Source organism: Tachypleus tridentatus, chromosome 7 (assembly GCF_004210375.1).
Source record: "Tachypleus tridentatus isolate NWPU-2018 chromosome 7, ASM421037v1, whole genome shotgun sequence".
NCBI lineage: Eukaryota > Metazoa > Arthropoda > Merostomata > Xiphosura > Limulidae > Tachypleus > Tachypleus tridentatus.
The window spans coordinates 37,307,596-37,328,004 of NC_134831.1; the positions used below are offsets into that span (position 1 = coordinate 37,307,596).

Consider the following 20,409-nt stretch of genomic DNA (forward strand, 5'->3'; position numbering starts at 1 on the left):
TTTTCAATAAATAATATGAAAGTTTAAAAAACTCTAGGGCATTGAAACAAAAGCATTTTACCTGCAACGACAACTTTCGTCTATAATTCAGACAGTAAATTACTTGAAACATAAAGAAACGAATACACAGTCTAAGTAGAAAGAAATGATTCACAAGTTAATGTTACATCGTTTGTAAGAGGTGGATTTTGATATAAAAATCATGACGTGAGACGAGACTGAAGAATCTTCAAATGTCACACTGGCCGATACTGGGTAAAATGTCTACTGTCTGAGATGTTGTATAGACAACCTTCGAATGTATAAATAACGTTCTTTTATAGCTGATTACGCCGGTACATTTAGAACAAAACAAGATCTGATTTAAAGTTAGCACATGAAGCCTTTTATAATTCTAATTAGCAGTCCTCTCCAAATGATAAAAATGTTAAAAATGCCTCAAAATTCAGCTGAATAAATTGCAATGCTTCTAAATTTGAACAAAATGGCGGCTTGTTTTATTTATTTGTCTGCCTTTGTAAATCTCTCGTCTACATTCCATTTTGTTTCGTCCATAATAACGTTCTGTAATACGGAAAAATCTCAAATAACGATCACTTCAACCATTTTGGAAACGGTGAGAGAAAGAGTGCGTAAAATACAATGTGACTTCCACCCCTTCATTGTGCGAAAATGAGTTGAATCAGAGTGTGGTCACATGTCATATTCCAATCAATATTCAATGTCAAACAGCAATTGTCGTATTAATATAAGACTGTAAAAGAACAGGCTGTCATTCAGTTTATAAATATGCGTTCACAGAAGTGATAGTCAAACGTGCTACAAGTTCTAGTAACAGCTGTAACACATTAACACTGAATGTCGCAAACAAACAACGGTACACCCTCGTGCTACAAATTCTAGTAACAGTAGTAACACATTAACACTGAATGTCACAAACAGAGAACGATACACCCTCGTGCTACAAGTTCTAGTAACAGCAGTGACACATTAACACTGAATGTCACAAACAGAGAACGGTACACCCTCGTGCTACAAGTTCTAGTAACAGTAGTAACACATTAACACTGAATGTCACAAACAGAGAACGGTACACCTTCGTGCTACAAGTTCTAGTAACAGCAGTAACACATTAATTAACCTTAATGTCACAAACAGAGAACGGCACACCCTAGTGCTACAAGTTCTAGTAACAGCAGTAACACATTAATACTGAATGCCACTTACTTACTTGACATGTAAAGCCAACAAACAGTGTGTCATAAGCTATTTAGCTACAAATCAACGCCAACAAACAATAAGTCACATACTAGTTACCTCACATGTAAAATCAACAAACTACATACCTGACATGTAAAACCAACAAACAATACGTCACAAACTTGTTACATGACATGTAAAACCAACAAACAATACGTCACAAGCTAGTTACGTGACACGTGAAACCAGTAAACCAAACGTCACAAGTTACTTACTTGGCAGGTAAAGCCTACAATACGTCACAATCTACTTACTTGGTAAATGTAACAAATAGGAAACAATACGTCATAGGAAACTTACTTGCCAGGTAAAACCTACAAACAATAAGTCATAAACTACTCACCCGCCATGTAAATGTAACAAATAACATACAACAAACATCATAAAGAGCTTACTTGGCACGGAGAGCCAACTCCCTGTCGTTGGGGCAAACCCACTTATCTCGAGTTGACTTGAATTCCCCCATGGTTAACTCTAGTGACAGAAAAAAATATATAAAGTGTAATTACAGAGTTTTTAATTTAGAAAACGACAGAAAAGTCAACATAAACTTGTAACGATACAGACTTCTTACTCTTCACAACTATACTACAGTATTTAACTGTCGGAAAGAATAGTTGGTAATGACGTGCCCTATATAACGCACCCGCGGTAACGGGACGGTAGCCTGAAACCCACAGTTTGGCATGCTAACCACTGTACAAGACAATTCTGGTGTTCCGACAGGTTGCTAAAACATTCTATAGTAACGGGACGGTAGCCTGAAACCCACAGTTTGGCATGCTAACCACTGTACAAGACAATTCTGGTGTTCCGATAGGTTGCTAAAACATTCGTCTCGAACAATCTTTACACAAACAACAGTTGTACAATAAAAACTGACAGATGAATAAAATATATTAATGTTATCCATTTACAGGACTAGTTACAGCAACAGCTATTTACACATAATAGAAAGAAACCTCAGGACTACACTTCCAGCTCCTGAAATCCTGGGTTTAGTAAAGTCGGTCCTGATGGTCGGCGAGAGATATATTTCATATATAATTTGGGCTTTATGTTAGAGGTAAAAATAAAATTCTCAAACTTGGTTTCAAATGGTACCTCAAATGAACCAACACTGTTAAACAATACTCAAGAGTATGCGACAGATCCTACTAAGTTTACAAGACTGAAAGCATGGTAATTTTATAATCATTACAGTTATGTATTCCTGTCAACTTAAAGACTGCAGAACAGTCATAACTACAAGAAAGGAACGATAAATGAAAACATTTTCTAGTTTATTTTGTGGGACTTTCGAGCAGTCGCCCATCGTTTCTACAGTTACATCTTCTATATCATTGTCGGTTGTATAGAAAAAATCTATAACTAGTAAAGGTGTAATCACGTTTCTATAGCTACATCTACCATATAAATGTCGATTGTAGACCTACAGTACAGACACAATCAATAACTAATAAAGGTTTAGCCACGTTTATATAGTTACATCTTCCATATCAGTATCGATTGCAAGCCTACGGTACAGACACAATAAACAACTAATACAGCTGTAGTACGTTTCTATAGATACATCTTCCATGACAATGTCGATTGTAAACCTACAGTACAGACACAATCAATAACTAATAAAGGTTTAGCCACGTTTATATAGTTACATCTTCCATATCAGTATCGATTGTAGACCTACAGTACAGACACAATAAACAACTAATACAGCCGTAGTCTCGTTTCTATAGATACATCTTCCATGACAATGTCAATTGTAAACCTACAATACAGACACAATCAATAACTAATAAAGGTTTAGCCACGTTTATATAGTTACATCTTCCATATCAGTATCGGTTGTAAACCTTCAGTACGGACACAATCAATAACTGATAAAGGTTTAGTCACGCGTCTATAGTTGCATCTTCCATACCAGTGTCCATTGTAAGTTTACAGTACCGACACAATCAATAAATGATAAAGGTTTAGTCACGTTTCTATAGTTACATCTTCCATATCAACACAAAATGTAAAATAATACCGTTTATTTAGCATCTCATGTCTTTAAAAATATATATATATCTTAATTGAACATAAAATAACAGTTTTATCTTACTTCTGTATAAAATAAAACCGTTTGTTTAGTATCCCATGTCTTTGAACAGATCACATATCTTAAACATAGAATAAAACAGTCTTTACTGTTTGTTTATTATCTCGTGTCTTCAGATTTTGTGAAACCAATTGTTTCCTAATAACGATGTTCATAATTTTAATAATCTTTTCCTCCTTGTTTTGTTTGCATGATGTACAGTTTGATGTTTATATGAATACTCACACCAACATGGTTGTTTAATACTCGTCTCGACAACCTAAAATTAGCGAACACATGCTACTACATGACATGGTGACTATTGAGGCCGTCAATCAATTCACTAAGAAAACGCTTGTTTCTCACACACAAAAACCAGAGAATATCACGTGATTTGAAATCACGTAGAATGAAGAGACGAATGACGTAAGTTCCTGTTCTTTGATTAATAATAAAAGGCGAAAATCACAAACAATAAGACAAAGAACTCAAGTGAAATGTTTATATAAACAGCTTGTTGGGTATTGTTTCACGATCTTACCTTACTTCAACAACGTTAAGGACACAACATAGAAAAAGACCAACGCTACGACGTAGTTCCTAACAGACATGGAAATAACATGAAATGTAAAGTTACTTCAACGTTATTAAATCGCAATAAATACAGAATAACATGATTTATATTAATATATCGAGGTAATGTCAGTATTAAGTCAATTCGGATACTACACGTATATTACTGACCGAGGTGCCATTTATAAGACAAACTTCATGTTTTCACGAGTGACAAATGTTATGGTTGGAATTGGTTCTCGTAACTGAATTGTTATTATTATCAATTATATTTACAAATCTGAATCATGGTAAGAAATAATAACACAATATTTATTATTTATAAAACTAAAACAACAACCAACTTAATCCTCTTGTTTCCATAGTAGATGAAACAACGACAGAAAACTACAAGAACAATGAGTTCTGTTGCACAACACCATAAATCATCAGGCCGGGTCGGATACAAACAATACAGATATAGGAGCGACTTAAACCACTTGTGTCATGATCAATATGTTATTGTATCGTTAAGAATACTAAAGACTACAGTAATTTTACTGTATTGTTAAGAATACTAAAGATTGTTTAATGTTATTGTATCGTTAAGAACCCTAAAGGTTGTGTAATGTTATTGTATCGTTAAGAATACTAAATATTGTGTAATGTTGTTGTGTCGTTATGAATACTAAATATTGTGAAATGTTATTGTATCGTTAAGAATACTAAATATTGTGTAATGTTGTTGTGTCGTTAAGAATACTAAATATTGTGTAACGTTATTGTATCGTTAAGAATGCTACAGACTGTGTAATGTTATTGTATCGTTAAGAATATTGACGACTGTAATGTTGTATCGTTAAAAATACTGAATATTGTCCAATGTTATTGTTTCGTTAAGAACACTAAAGATTATGTAATGTTATTGTATAGTTATGAATACTAAAGGTCGTGGTAATGTTATGTCTAGCAACACGCAGTGCTACTGGTAATGTGATATCGAACAATAACCAGTGTTTTTGACAATGTTATATCTAGCAACACGCAGTGCTACTGGTAATGTTATATCTAGCAACACGCAGTGCTACTGGTAATGTTATATCTAGCAACACGCAGTGCTACTGGTAATGTAATATCTAGCAACACGCAGTGTTACTGGTAATGTTATATTTAGCAATAAGCAGTTTTTGATGGTCTTATATCTAGAAATACGAGAGTTTCTCATGTTGTTTCTAGCAATTTATAGAATTCCTAATTGTTTCTGCATTGTGTTACTGTTTGTTTGTTTGTTTTGAGAGCATAGCTATATTTGTCTATCTGCTGAATCCAGCGCGAAGGATGATCGATTCCCTGATTTGAGCGTTTTAAATCCGTAGCGTCTCTGTTATTTGACAGAATAGCGAAACTTCTCAGCTATACTTATGGTAGAGCGCGTTTTTTGCGGGCAATAAACAAAACTTGAACCATCGGATTCAAGCTAACCCTTAATGCTCAGGGAATAATAAAATATGTTCAATCAAAACAGCTGGATATTTTTAACAACTGTTTATCAATATCGTAGCAACAAGGAAACATAACTTATTAGAACTTAAATACAAATTAAAGTTATACTGACGACGTTATGACGCCAGTATTTACGTCATGTATTTACCCCGTCATCAGTCTCACCTCGTGAGCAAACCACAAAGAACCGGGTCTATACAAGAGATGAAAACTGACAAATGAGTTACAGTTTCGATCCTGTGAAAAATAACGGAGTTTATTGGGATTTTGGAAAACACGGAAATCTGATTCATTTCTACAGTTTGATAGAAATGTAAAAACAAAATGACTAAATTAATCCTAGATAAATTTCACCAAACATCAACTCGGGAAGAAGTGATAGAACTTCCACAGATTCTTTCTTAAAATAAGGACAATTAATATGAAATTACAATTACTTTAACAATTAGTGCGAAATATCAGTTATTTTAACAATTAATACAAATTATAGTTACTTTAACAATATATGAAAATAATTTAAGGGTTATCTTTTCCCCTTCTGCATCGTAACTTCATACCACTTCAGTTACAAGAAATCTTTGTCCCTTGTACATTGGTTTTACAGCATTGTAAATACAAAAAAACCTCTGTCCCTTGTCTACCAGTTTCAGAGAACTGTAGTAATAATAAATTGTCCTTTGTCCATCAGTTTCAGAGGACTGTAGTTACAAAAACATCTTTGTCCCTTGTCTACCAGTCTTATAGCACTGCAACTACAAAAAATCCTGTATCTACCAGTTTCAGAGAACTGCAGTCACAACAACCCTTCGTCTACCACATTCAGATCACTGTAGTAATAAGAAATTGTTCTTTTTTCACCAGTTTCACAGGACTGTATTGGTTTGGTTTGTTTGAATTTCGCGCAAAGCTACACAAGGGCTATCTGCGCTAGCCGTCCCTAATTTTGCAGTGTAAGACTAGAGGAAAGGCAGCTAGTCATCACCACCTACCGCCAACTCTTGGGCTACTTTTTTACCAACGAATAGTGGAGTTGATCGTCACATTATAACACTCCCCACGACGAAAGTGTTTCTCTTTCACAATGTCTTGTGTCCTTTCTTGATTCGCTGTTATCTGTATATCATAAGTGTTTGTCTTTCACAATGTCTTGTGTCCTTTCTTGATTCGCTGTTATCTGTATATCATAAGTGTTTGTCTTTCACAATGTCTTGTGTCCTTTCTTGATTTGTTATTACCTAAAGAAAACTCAGTTTTACAACAGAAACTTAGAAATACAGATGTAAACAAGCAAAGAAAATACTTTAAAAAAGCATTAAATCTTAAGATTATTAATATCCATTCATCAGAGTAATTGAAACAAGAGTGCAAGGATGGCATTTGCATCATCCCTACATAAAAACAGAGATAAAAACTGGCATACAACAATAAATATATATAACTATTCTATCGCAGTTGAGTTTAACTTATCGTGTTTTTATCTGTTCACATTCTTAAGTACCACGTGTCCGTGTTATTATGTACAAACGATACAAATGCCATCCCTACTATCCTGTTAGTTGTTTTTGTTAATATTAGCCATTCCTACATTTACTTCATTTTCTTTACTTGTACAACAATTACTATCCAAAACTCAGATGAACTGTTCTTACCGGTTATTTCATTAAAGTAATGTTACAAAACAACTGGTTGAGTTTAAAGCTACGGGAATATCAAAACACGAATATTAATATCTTTTCCTTCATTTATTTTTATTTCTGAACGAATTTCCATAATTTAGGGCTATACGAACATTTTACCGTTAGACGGCACTAAAAACTTTTTCTCAGACGACGTTTTATTTGCTGCAAGTGTTCAATTTGTGTGTGTGTGTTTTCAAAAAGCAAAGCCACATCGGGCTATCTGCTGAGTCCACCAAGGGGAACCGAACCCCGTGATTTCAGCGTTGTAAATTCGTAGACTTATTGCTGTACTACCGAGGAACGTTCAATTTGTAAACAAGAATTTTTATATGTCACTCCAGTAAAGTAACAGCAGCATAGATAAAAATACAAGTATTACCTTTGAAAATACAATTATTCTATTTAGTAGACAAAAACACAAATATTATATTTAATAGGTAAAAATACACGAATCACAATCAATATAAAAACAAAGTGAAAGCACTATATTTAACAGCTAAAAATACAAATATTACATTTAATACTTAAAAATACAAGTATCACAATTAATATAAAAACAAAGTGAAAACACTATATTTAACAACTAAAAACACAAATATTACATATAACAAGAAATTTAAAATAATATATTTAGTAAATGAAAATACAAGTATAATATTTAATACACTGAAATACAAGTATTTAAACATCCCTTACCAACAAACTTATTTTAAAAGTATAAAATAAAAAAATTACTGTTTCAATCAAATTAAAAATATCTCCATTAAGATAAATACTTACAATACTAAAATCTGTGGTTTGATTCCCGCGATGGTCAAAGGGCAGATAACCCAAGATATAGCTTTGTACTAAAACAAAAATATACAAACAGAATATAAGTAATTGAAATTTTTTGTGGTTTTTGTTTTCAGGCTTAATATTAATTCGAATCTCAATAAGTTGTTGTGGTTACTAGTTCGGGATTAGTACACAATAAAATGTTATACTATTTTACGTCTAATGGAAATATTCGTTTCACTATAACATTGATCAACTTCAGTGAATGCAATCGAAGGTATTAACTTGAAGTTCATCTATAAATGGGGAAAAACAAACTAGAAACAAAGACAAAAAGCTGGTAGAAAAAATTTAAACTTTACGTCAACTTGGTAGGTATATGGAGCTACGTTATCAGAGCAAACTTGTCAAGATAATAACACCTCTAGTGGGTGTAAGTTGAACGACAGTAAAATTAAATTTGTAATCACCAGTCTTCCCTTTCGATAGTGTTTGGCAAACAACAAGAATAGAACGTGGTTTCTCTCCTACGAGACTCTTACTTCTTCAAACCACGATTCCACACAAACAGAGCTGTAAAAATACAACAGTATGAGAGAGCGCGTGAATGTTGTTTCTATCACGTTATATTTGTATTGCTTATAAATATTCCATCCTACTCTAAGCTTCGTCAAGGCTACGTTTACGCATCCGTTCAGCTTCGTCAAATGATTTCAATTAAAACTTTGAGTCTTGTAGGAGAAGAGGTCTGTATGTCACTATGATTTATCAATCATAAAGAAAATAGATGTGGAGGTTTGTGCTAATCTCTGAACATCATAATTACTACAAACCATGCCAACTTTTCAACGAAAAAAAACATCTTAACAATTCGAGAAGAAAAACAAAAGCACTCTTAATTCCTTCTATTTGAACACGAGGGAATCATCAATAGCCATAACACTTAAAATTATTTTAATCAGTATTAATGAAAATTAATCTATGAGACCTATTTTCCCTTTTGTTAGCTATATTTTTGTGTGCCAACAATATCAAACGCGGGGTCTTTTCTGTTTCACGAATCACGTTCCAATAGACAAACGAAACACAAAAAAACTAATGTAGTTTTTAGCGCTGATTTTAGAAATATAAATTAAACTTTAAATAAATGAAAAGAAATGGTGATCTCTTCAAGCAAATACTGAAGAACATTTCTAAATTTTCATATTGAATCCGTTACATTGTCACTAGATATTTTTAATGTCTTACAATTATTTTAAATACATAGAAATATATCTAATGCTAAAAGTACTTCCTTTGTTTCGTAATCAAAATAAAAAATATATAAATAATATTTATTTTGATTTCCTCAAATTTAATTTATATTTCTGAAATCAAAATTAAAAACTACATTCATTTTTTTCTATTTGAACGCGATCCATAAAACAGAAAAGATGCCCAACGTGAGGCACACGTATACCTGAATCGATATTATTACACATCAGTATTTATAAAATTAACCTATAAAACCTTTTGCGTGTTCAAATGTACCAATCGAAATGGTTTGAACTCCTAAGTCCAAAACTCTGATTAGATCTCAAATCGCTCAAAAGATGACGGAGCTATGAGCTTGTACTTGATAAACTCAGCACTATTCTATGAGCCGTTTTGCCGCGGCTGAAAATAAGTTCAATAAAACTGTGTTGGGACGAAAAATTTTAACACTGAAATGAAATAAATCTTTCATTGGAGGGGGTGGGGGCTTAAGTCAATTTTTGAGTAGATTAACATCTTCAAGTTTATATCATGCCATTATAAGCTTGTGATAAAAGCAGTTTCCTGGAAAATAATCACCAGAGAAATAAACGCCCAAAACAAAAACAGCTGAAATTCCATAAAACGACACAATTCGAGATAATTCCAGCTATAAAACCTTTGCAGAACTACATTATTTAACGTTGTGTTTATAAGGAAATATAATAAATATTTCATAAAAATGCAATTTAAAAGCACAGCAAATTTTGTTATTGCAAAACATGTACTTACAGCATAATAATAATAAACTATTGCACATTACCTTGTGTTTTTCTCATTTAAAAGAAAAAATTAGTCTCATAACTTAATTTTTTCACGAAGTTATAAGTAATTTATTAACTCTATTTGAATAACCCAATAAGGCTACGGACTTACAACACTAAAATCAGAGGTTCAACTCTCCCCTCCTCCAATGGACACAGCAAATAATCCAATATGGTTTTGCTCTAAAAATCTAAAAAAACACTTCGCTTTTCTTTATGATAAACATTACAAGCTGAAAATAAAATGATAAAAACCAAACAACAGCTAAAACTGTCTAAAACACTACCTTAACAATCGAACTATGTGAAAATTAAAAATTGTCAGCAAATTCTAAGTACCATAATAAATTACTTTAGCTTCAATTAAGGACAGCGAACGCTCGAATTGAGTGTTACTTCTTGGACTTATTTATATCATTACTAGCTGGAATACCCGTCGGTGGGACAGGTAAAATACTTGTTTGTAATAATGGATAGATAATTGCGCTTCTATTTTTCTTAACATAATGAACATTAAAAGTGCAATAAAAATACATAAAGGTACCAATACTGAAAAGAAAAACGTAATGTTTTAAAGGATTCTCTCAATATAAAATTATGGGCGACGAACCCCCTCTCATGATCTTCCTCATGTAACCTTGTACCACTGTATCAAGTTGTACTAATATGGTAGTTTTTTTTTACGAAATTAGATGGAAAAGGCCCAAACCTCCCACCACCACCCCATGTCATCTTGTATCACTGTTTCAAGTTGGGTGGTGATTAATCAGGAAATATGAAAACGTATGAGGAACAGATACACACACACACATCGACGATTATTCATATAGATGATGAGGGGGTTCAAATCCACAACTTTATGATTTTTCTCATGTCATCCTATATCCTGTGTTAATAAGGCTCGTTCCGATTAAGCAAAAAATGTGGAAATGAACAATGAACAGATAGGTAACTGAAAGGTGCGAACAAACATACACAAACTAAGCTTTATATATCAGATTAATAAATTTATCTGCTAATCTCCACACTGTAAAGAGATATTTAAAACCAACTTTCAATATATAACAGACAGGTATTTTATAACCAATTCCAGGTAGACTGTATGGTTTGTTTATTGCGAACAAAAACTAATGGTTGAAATAGCATAAAACTTCGGAAGAATTTTTTTACAAACTATACAGTTTTTCAAACTAAAAAAATATATACACATTAATTTCATTTGTGATATTTGTATGAACTCCTAGCACTAAAATCTAAAAAAATATTTGATTAGAGGTTTTAATGAAACAATTACTTCCCTCTGTTGTAGATTTTAATAATTCATTGTTATGTTCCATTACTTAAAAACCTTTCCTATAAAATTAAATTTCACCAAACAGTAATTATTTTATTTCACTGTTTTACGATCAATGGCGTAAAAAAGAGAATGTGTTATCATACCAAAATTATAAGTCGACTTTCTTATATTTATCACAAGATTTTACTTGATATACCGCTCGGCATGGCCAGATGGTTAAGGCAGTCGACTCATAATCTGAAGGCCGCGAGTTCGAATCCCCATCACACCAAATATGGTCGCCCTTTTAGCTGTGGGGGCATCACAATGTGACGATCAATCCCACCATTTGTTGGTAAAAGAGTAGCCCAAGAGTTGGGGGTGGGTAGCGATGACTAGCTGCCTTCCCTCTAATCTGACACTGCTAAATTAGGGACGGCTATCGCAGACAGCTCTCATGTAGCTTTGCGCGAAATTCAAAACAAACCTATCTTAATATACAGGTTTAAAACCTGTTATATACTTTCAATAACTTTCGTTGTTCATTAACTGCAGTACCAGGAATTTAACCTGAATTACCAAACTACTTCGATATGGTACCCAAATTTTAACCCGAAATACCAAACAACTTCGCTGGATACCGAAATTCCAACTAAAAATATTTTTTTTACTCATATATAAGTGATAACTAACGCAGTATTAAAAACAAATGCCATAATGAATAATGTTTGCTTTCATTTTGCTGTTTCATAACGATAAACGAATGATATTTAAATCTTTATTAATGTCGTTGTACACAGGCAAACGCTGCTGGTTATCAAACGCAGTAAAAAAAAGTTCCGCAACCATTATTATCCGTGGAAGATATTTCACGGATCTTGCTGGCTTTGGTCATGTTTTTATTTCATCTTATAGCTGATCTTCACTAGCCTCCAAATAGAATCCTCGTAACTTCCGTTTTTTAGCATTGGTATTGAAATTTAAAGTCTTAACGAATACATATAGAATAGAAAATGAACTTACAGAGACAATCCTAGCTTATACTGTTGGTTTATAAACACTGCATTTACTATGGATCGGTTTTCTTCAATTAAGCCACCTGTAGTTAGTAAATTAAACTCTAATTATTATTTATTAATATTATGCTAGTACACTCATTTGATGATAACATTCAAAATGTTTTATTGGGAAAAGAAATAGCTTTAAATAGAAGCTCATTATCTTGCGGCATTGTACATCTGTATGTAATTTATAATAGAAAATAAAAAAACAACAACATACTCTTGTAATGTTAACAACGAAATATGAATTTCATTTGCATTTTAATAAGTATTTGTTTACAAGGAGTCTTTAATATTCAAAAGTTATACACACTATGTAAATTCTTAATAAAAGCCTCATCTTGTGACTAATTTAAAACAAATTATGACAAAAGTAACTAACTTTAAATACCGGAGTTCGTATTTTTGAGAGGTGCGGAATATATGAGACAAATATATAGACAGATAGTCATATAGATACAACCCAGCTGGTTAGGGTGAAAATACATTTAAAAAAAGGCATGTGTTCTTACTATAGAACTTATCATCTACATCAAACTCTCTTTACCTTTACAGTTTACTTGCAGAATGTCAGGTCTGTTAGGCTTGAGAGAAAGACTGTTATCGTATAGGTCTGGTGGCTTATCTGAATACTCCTGAACACAAGCAATATACGAACGTGCTTTATACCGCTACCGCAAGACTTGTATCAGTGACGCTTCGCGCTAACGGACACCTGTAGTAAACTGGTTAGAAGCAGACAGATCTTTGTGTTAAACAGCATTTATTGCAGCCAATAACAGATGCGATAACTTGCCGTCACAAAGAAAAATTGAAATCGGATTACCAAAGAATCTTTATAACTATTAAAATAAAAGTAATTCTATAACCGGAAGCTATGACAGTTCCACAGGTTTCCATAGATAGATAACCTACGTTATATGTAACGTGCTCGTAGTACTAGCAGTATTCTACGCGGAACAGAAAATCGAACTAAATGAGAACTTCCTCAAAACAGCGTCCTCTAGTGGAAATAATAATCAATACCTAATAAAATTACACTGGTGTTCTCTTCCTACAGAAAATTTCCTATCGTAATTTTCTGGCTTCCTTTACATTTTTACATCTGTTAATGACGCTAAAATATTTAAACATCCGTCGTATTTAATCATGCACAAAGGTACAGTAACACGAAGTAATAATTAAAAATACGAGATGTACAAAAATATATTTTATTTTATAAATATTAAAATTGTAAACCTATACTTTTTTTTAATCTTCATATAAATATCATATATCTGTTTTTATAACGTATCTACTTTTACTTTATTGTTATTCAAATTTATGTCTCTCTTTCTCTTCAAAAATTTTCCATCCTGCCAGGCGTTGGGTTAGCGGTAAGTTTACGGAATTAAAACGCATAAAATTTGGGGTTCCATTCCCCGAGGAGAACGGAATACAGCAAGGCCATTATGCTTTACTTATTTCCTCAAATAATACACATTAAATATGTTCTACGTTTCTCATTGCTTATCCCACGTTTATTTTAGCAATTTGTATAAAAGACACAATTACCATACGGGAAAATAATGATCAAAAATTCGATGTTATCATAGACTGTGATTTTAACTTAAATGGTTTGTATTCTTGTTTGATCAAAGGGAATAATAAAATAACACAATATTGTTTGCAGCAATTAGTGAAAAAGACACATAGTAAACAAACAAATTATTAAATGTCTGACATTAGTGCATCCTCTTCAGTTTCAGGAGACAACGAATGTATTGAAACTAGTTTCTCTCAGTTCAGACTTCTGATAGTCTGTTCTGTTTACTGCCTTTTTTCACGAAAGCTTTATGTCACCTCAATAATGCGTTGATTAGCATCGTGATTTTCTATTAAACTTTAGAACTATCTTGGACGAGCTGCATAGCTAATGTAGGCCTATAACAGGCTCACCTAATTTAGCCTCTTCCTAGAGTAACGTCATGCCATAAAGCTAAGAAAACACAGTTCGAAAGTACTTTTGTTTGATATTCTAAAATCTAATTCTCGCTTATGAAAGTACAGGGAGTTAACTATTATTATGTATTAATTTGCTCTTTATTAATAGCTATCGCATCCTGCAAGCCACGTTACGTTATCTTTTCATGTTTTTTGTTTATTTTCTCTCGATGTTGTTGATTCAAAATGGTTTTTAGAAGAATGAATTTTATGCTATATCTATCTGTTCACTAATAAAATATCGGGGTTAGAGTATAAAAAGTTATAAGAGTAGACACATATCAACAGAAGTTACATGTTTTCTGTTGGGTTTTTTCGCAAAGCTACACAAGGATTACTTGTGTTTGTTGTTGTTAATTTGTGATAGACTAGAAAGAAGGCAGCTAGTCAACATCACTCACTGTTAACTCGCAGGCTACACTAATCAAATAGTGGAAACTGACCGTCACTCTTATAATACATCCACGTCTTCAAAGTATAAAGGTGGTAAAGTGGCAGGGACCATGTAACCTCGAAACCACAGATCAGCACGCTAACCCTTTTGCTCCGCTCGACCCCAGAAGATATGTTTCCTAAAATGTAAGAACAAAAGGTCTTGTGAGAACATCTTAATGAAAATCATAGCATATACCAAGAGCAATGCTTCAAAGGATTTTTAAAAAGTGTATCTTTATTATTATTTATTTGTTTGTTTCACGATTCTCAAAAAATGTTCCTCGAGAAATAGTTGCAAATCTTCAGTAAGCCCTTATATACAAATTAGCACATCAGTAACATTATCAGTAATTCACAGTAAAGAGAATTGTCTTACAAAAAAAACTAAACACAGGTTTTACAGATTTAAGCTAGAAAAGATGCTTGTTAAACTATTTTCTACAGTGAAACTACTGAGAGTCCAATTACAGTAATTACGCCTCTAACTGACAAGTGGTATTTGTTAGGCCTAATGGCTAGGCTTAATGAACCGGACTGTGTCGTGGTTTCCTTTTCTTGTGCTTCATTTCTTCCAAGTTTCATTAAATTCAATGGATCAGAAATTTTGCTGTACTATGCACCTGTTCTATTTTATTTACAAAGACATTTCGCACAGTTAGTCAAATTTAGCAAGAAAATCTGTCAATCCAAGTTTCATGTTCATAAAATTTCTATTTATACAACTTCAAATAACTGTAGTCGCAAATTATATACACTTTATCATGTCTTGAGCCATCGTCAAGTCTAAAGCCTTATAACGCTAAAAATTGGGTTTCGATAACCGCGTTAAGCAGAGTACATATATTCCATTATGTAGCTTTGTTCTAAACAGCAAATAAACAAAAATCTTGTCTTGAATATATAGTAAATCGTAGTTTAGCCATTTCACAAGTGGTTAGAAATTATATGAAAATCACGAACTCACCAAGAAAACATTAAGCCCAAACAACAGCTGTAAACCAATTTATTAAATATACTTTAGTAAAGAAATACAAAATATTATGGTCTGTGTATCTTAAAATAATAATAAAAACTCCATAAGTCATACAACATGGTTTCGCGCTGGTCTTTTCACAAATATAAAGTATGCCAATTATATATAAAATTAGAAAAAGAAAATTATAATATCCAATTCCTGCTATTAAATTATATAAATTGGTATAAGAACAAAATCAAAACATAAACAATTCGTGTGTTGTTTGTGGCTGGTAAGCGCAAAGCTACACAAATACCTTTCCCACGATACAACTATTTCAGCTTACCACTGAGCCACGGGAGGTAAAGGGGAGTTATGTTGTTTGTTGTTTTTGTAGTTAAGCACAAACTACATAAAGGGTTCTCTGTGTTCTGCCCACCACGGGTATAAAAACCCGGTTTTTAACATTATAAGTCCGTAAACGTACCATTGAGCCACGATGGGGAGGGGGATTATGGGAGTTAAGCAGTTTCTTTATTACATTATACAGTATTCAAACCTATGATATCACACATTTGACTTAAGCTAAAAGTTATTAACCGAATATTTCTAGACTTTATATTTAACATAATGTAGATCAAGCCTATTTTCCTGTTTTGTAACAATCAATAGAAATACATATATTGTTTAACGACGTCACTACTAAATTTTTCCATGCTTAAAAAATAATAATTACAAATTTCATATCAGAGGTATCATTTTTAGAAGCACAATTACTGGAACTTATTATGTAGAAGTAATTTAAGTATTTATTTAACAAATGGGACTATATGTAACTAAATTCCTTCTCTGTGTTCATTTTTGTATTTCTCCACATGGAAGTTTTGTTTTTTTTCAGCATCATCAACTATTCCGTTACACCGTGCGGCCTGGGAAGGGGGAGCACCTCTCGGCACAAAAGAACGTATCAACTTAATGGCCTACCAAAGGAATGTGAAATCCCTTTCACAACCCCGCATCTGCGAGTAGTGTGTGTCGGGGTTTTCTCGTTCAGTGGACAGCCTAACGAACTACAAGTTTCGCCTTACTTGACGTTGGGACAACTACAACACAGATATTACAAAAAATCTAAAAACATGTAGAAAATTACTGTGTTAAACAGAGTCAGTTTTCTTCATTAATTAACGAGTAAAAACAGTAACAAAGAGAAATAAAATTCGAATAAAACATCGTTGAGTTTATTGATTAGTCTGGCAAGAGTTATACCAATATAGTCCAGCTGGTTTAAGGTCGAAACATGTGTTTTGATCATGGAATGTGGGATCTACATCAAACTGTGTTTACTTTTCTTGCGGAATGTCGACGTTTTTAAGCTTGATCGAAAGACTGTCAACTTGTATGTAGCCTGAATATAAAAATATGCGGGTTTAATTTCAGAAAATCTAACAGTTACAAAATAATTTATTGATTTGAATGCATTCATAAAGGGAGTTTTAATTAGAAACTGTAATTGGTGTTTGAAGTCTTATAAATATACCCAGGGTCTGTGGAAGAAACAATAACGGTTTTCATCAACTATCTATTGTTGCTGCTTTAAAGTCATAGGTAATAGTCTATTAGCTAATAAAATAATACCCACATAAATTATTCGTTAATTTTGTTATCTGTTGCTGTATTTCACATCGATCATTCGATTCAAAGCGTGGGCATATAAAAACTTGAATATATATTAACATTAACGTATCAATTAACCTAACAGAAAAACTGTATAAGTTCAGCGTAGCGTGTACTCTGACATAGTCAGACAAGGACATAACCTTCATGGATAAAACAACGAAATGTTTTGTACACGCGAGAGTCTTACTACGAAATGGAAATTTGTCGATAGTCTATTATATACAAACTATTATATACAAACTATTATATACAAACTTAACTACTGTACACACAGTAATTGAAAAGAAAAAAAAACATATACTAAAATAAACTAAATTACACAGTCAGAGGCACAGGCAGAAATCTGTACGGAAGGGAGATGAAAGAAGAGCGAATGGAAACGCCATAATGGATACTCCAAAGCATGTTTCCTGGGAAAGCTTATAAATTTCACGAAAAAAAGGGTACAGTTTAAAGTTACCTCAGGCTTAATTACACCTTTTAAACATATTTGATACATACGGGTACAGTAATGTACACTTTTTAATACTTATGGGGATACATAAAAATAATATGAAAAAAACACATACATTTTCTACATTACATAAGGTAATATAAAACAATAAGCTCTAATATAAATTACATTACATAAGGTAATATAAAAACAATGAGCTTTAATGTGAACTACATTACATAGGGTAATATATAAGCAATAACCTTTAATATTTTAATGGATTTACTATGTATATTTATTTCAAAATTGATGTTTGTTTTAGTTAAATATATATTTAGAAATTTACCTAATTTACAGAGTTAAATGTATATTGCGAAATTCCCGCCTATTCACTGAAGTTGTAGATCTTTGAGTGTATCAACAATGTACTATGTGTGTATCTAAATACTAGTGACTGCCTCACCTAACGTTTATATAAACCGACGCACCAAGAGACAGTTTATATTGTCGCTTTGCTACCGTTGGTATACTATAAACCTCGAAAACTATAAGCGGGAAACTATAGATGTTTGATCAGAAACGTTTATAGATTTCGAATATACAAACAGTTTAACTTCAGTGGCGAAACCCCAGGTACGATCAGTGAAAAGTTAGCTAGCTACACATTCAGTGAACTGTACCGATATCAACTCGAAAATAATTTATTCATCGTGAACCGTCGATAAAATATTCAGTTCCAGACCAGATAGAAGACTCAATATTGTTTGTAAGTTTGTAAAACTTTTGTATAAAAATCATCATTTGTAATAACCATTATAATAAATTCTTTTGTATAAAAATATATTTGTATTAAGAAAGAGAACAGTGTGTATTGATTTTGTTCACAAATATCATAAATTTAATACTCGACTTTTAATTAACTTCTACATTAAAATTAATATTAAAAAAGGTTTCAGGCCATTTTAAATAATAATATGTATCATGATAAATTGGGGTTCGTGTCTGAGATTTCAATAAGAGACAAAATTCGATCTAAATTAAAATTCAAATCATAATTCAATTTATATTTATCAGTTCCAACAAGATTTGATCATGTCTCATTAAGATTTTCTTGAATTACCCTCCCTCGAACAAATAGAAAGATATAACAAAAGTGAATTGCTCGAAATTGCCAAAATTTTAGAGTTAGAAGTTAAGAAATCAGTTAGAAAAAATAAATAAAAAGTATATTATTAAAATGCTAGTCGATAATGATTTTTATTTGAGGAACCATTAGGGGAATATTTTAGTGTCCCCACTAGTCAATCAGGGTTGGGTGTTAAAGTTTGAAATCCCGGTAAAACTTTAAAAAATCGAGATTAAATAAGCTCATATCGAAGCCGAAAAAGAGAAAGCTTGTATCGAAGCTGAGAAATAAATTAGGTTAAAATAAAATGGAAATTATTCTCAACTCTGGTTGACCAAGGCAAAATAACAACTTCATATTCAATTGATATTTTAAAGTACCACCACTTAATGAAAATGAAGCTGAAAAATATATTCAACATTTTGAGAAAGTTGCCAAAATCATGGAATAGCACACTGCTTTGGTTTGTTTTGAATTTTGCACAAAGCTACACAAGAGTTATTTGTGTTAGTCGTCCCTAATTTAGCAGTATAAGACTAGAGGGAAAGCAGTTAGCCATCACCACTTACCGCCAACTCTTAAGCTACTTTTTTACAAATGAATAGTAAGACTGACCATAACATTATAACGCCCACAAGGATGAACATGTTTGGTAGGAAGGAGATTCGATATTATAATTTACAGTGACACCTGGGAAGAACACTTATGTGTATTATGTTTTTGAGAGGCTTAAGAGAGCTAATCTCGCAGTAAAATTAGCAAAATGTGACTTTTTTAAAGCAAAATTTGTTTACATAGGTCATGTAGTAGGCCACGGTCAAGTTTCTCCAATTCAAGTCAAAGATGATTATATTGTGAATTATCCAACTCCTACAAACAAAAAACATTTGATGAGACTTTTGGGAATGGCTGGTTATTACAGAAAGTTTTGTTAAAACGTTGCTCACATTAACAAACCTACTGAAGAAAAATCAAAAGTATAGGAGTGTTGTAAAACTTGCCAATGTGCTTTTGAAAAGGTCAGATCTTTATTGTACACTTACCCTGTAATGATGAAACCTGACATTGATAAACCTTTCGCATCAGCTGTTGATGCCAGTGATTGTGGTGCTGGTGCTATTCTATTACAATCAGATCACAAAGGTTTTGAACATCTTGTTTGTTATTTTTATAAAACGTTTAACTGTCACCCAAAGAACTATTCAACTGTTGAAAAAGAAACATTGGCTTTAATGTTAACTTTAGAACATTTCATTGTATATGCATTGAAATGCAGTCTCAACAATTTATTGTTATTTACACTGATCACAACCCGTTGATGTTTTTTAACCAAATAGCAAAACAGTAGCCTGTTAAATTGGAGTTTAATATCACAAAAGTATGATTTGAAGATAATCCATGTCATAGGAGTTAATAACATTTGTGCTGATGCACTTTCACATACTATGTAATTTTATGGTTATTTCATTAGATTACTTGTTCTAATTGTATTATGTACTGTCATGATTATTGAAGTTGTAGAAATATTTGACAATGTATTATATTTAATATA

The 20,409-nt window shown here is 32.4% G+C and overlaps 1 protein-coding gene across 13 annotated transcripts in view; it reads right to left on the reverse strand.

Annotated features, from left to right (window-relative positions):
- The window catches only part of Rph (Rabphilin), a 79,155-nt gene that overhangs the window by 53,771 nt on the left and 4,975 nt on the right, over positions 1–20,409 (reverse strand). Inside the window, exons 1-5 of one of the 13 annotated variants that reach the window (XM_076511140.1) lie at positions 12,796–13,201; positions 12,211–12,286; positions 7,858–7,925; positions 6,388–6,633; positions 1,656–1,734 (exon numbers count right to left, since the gene is read on the reverse strand). In XM_076511140.1, the coding sequence (XP_076367255.1) occupies positions 1,656–1,726 (71 nt within the window). In that variant the 5' untranslated portion in view covers positions 1,727–1,734; positions 6,388–6,633; positions 7,858–7,925; positions 12,211–12,286; positions 12,796–13,201. Of the gene's footprint in view, positions 1–1,655; positions 1,735–5,892; positions 5,912–6,387; positions 6,634–7,857; positions 7,926–8,324; positions 8,428–12,210; positions 12,287–12,795; positions 13,202–14,674; positions 14,804–20,409 lie in introns of those variants that run through there. The other 12 variants (XM_076511134.1, XM_076511137.1, XM_076511139.1 and 9 more) reach the window with 12 other exon arrangements.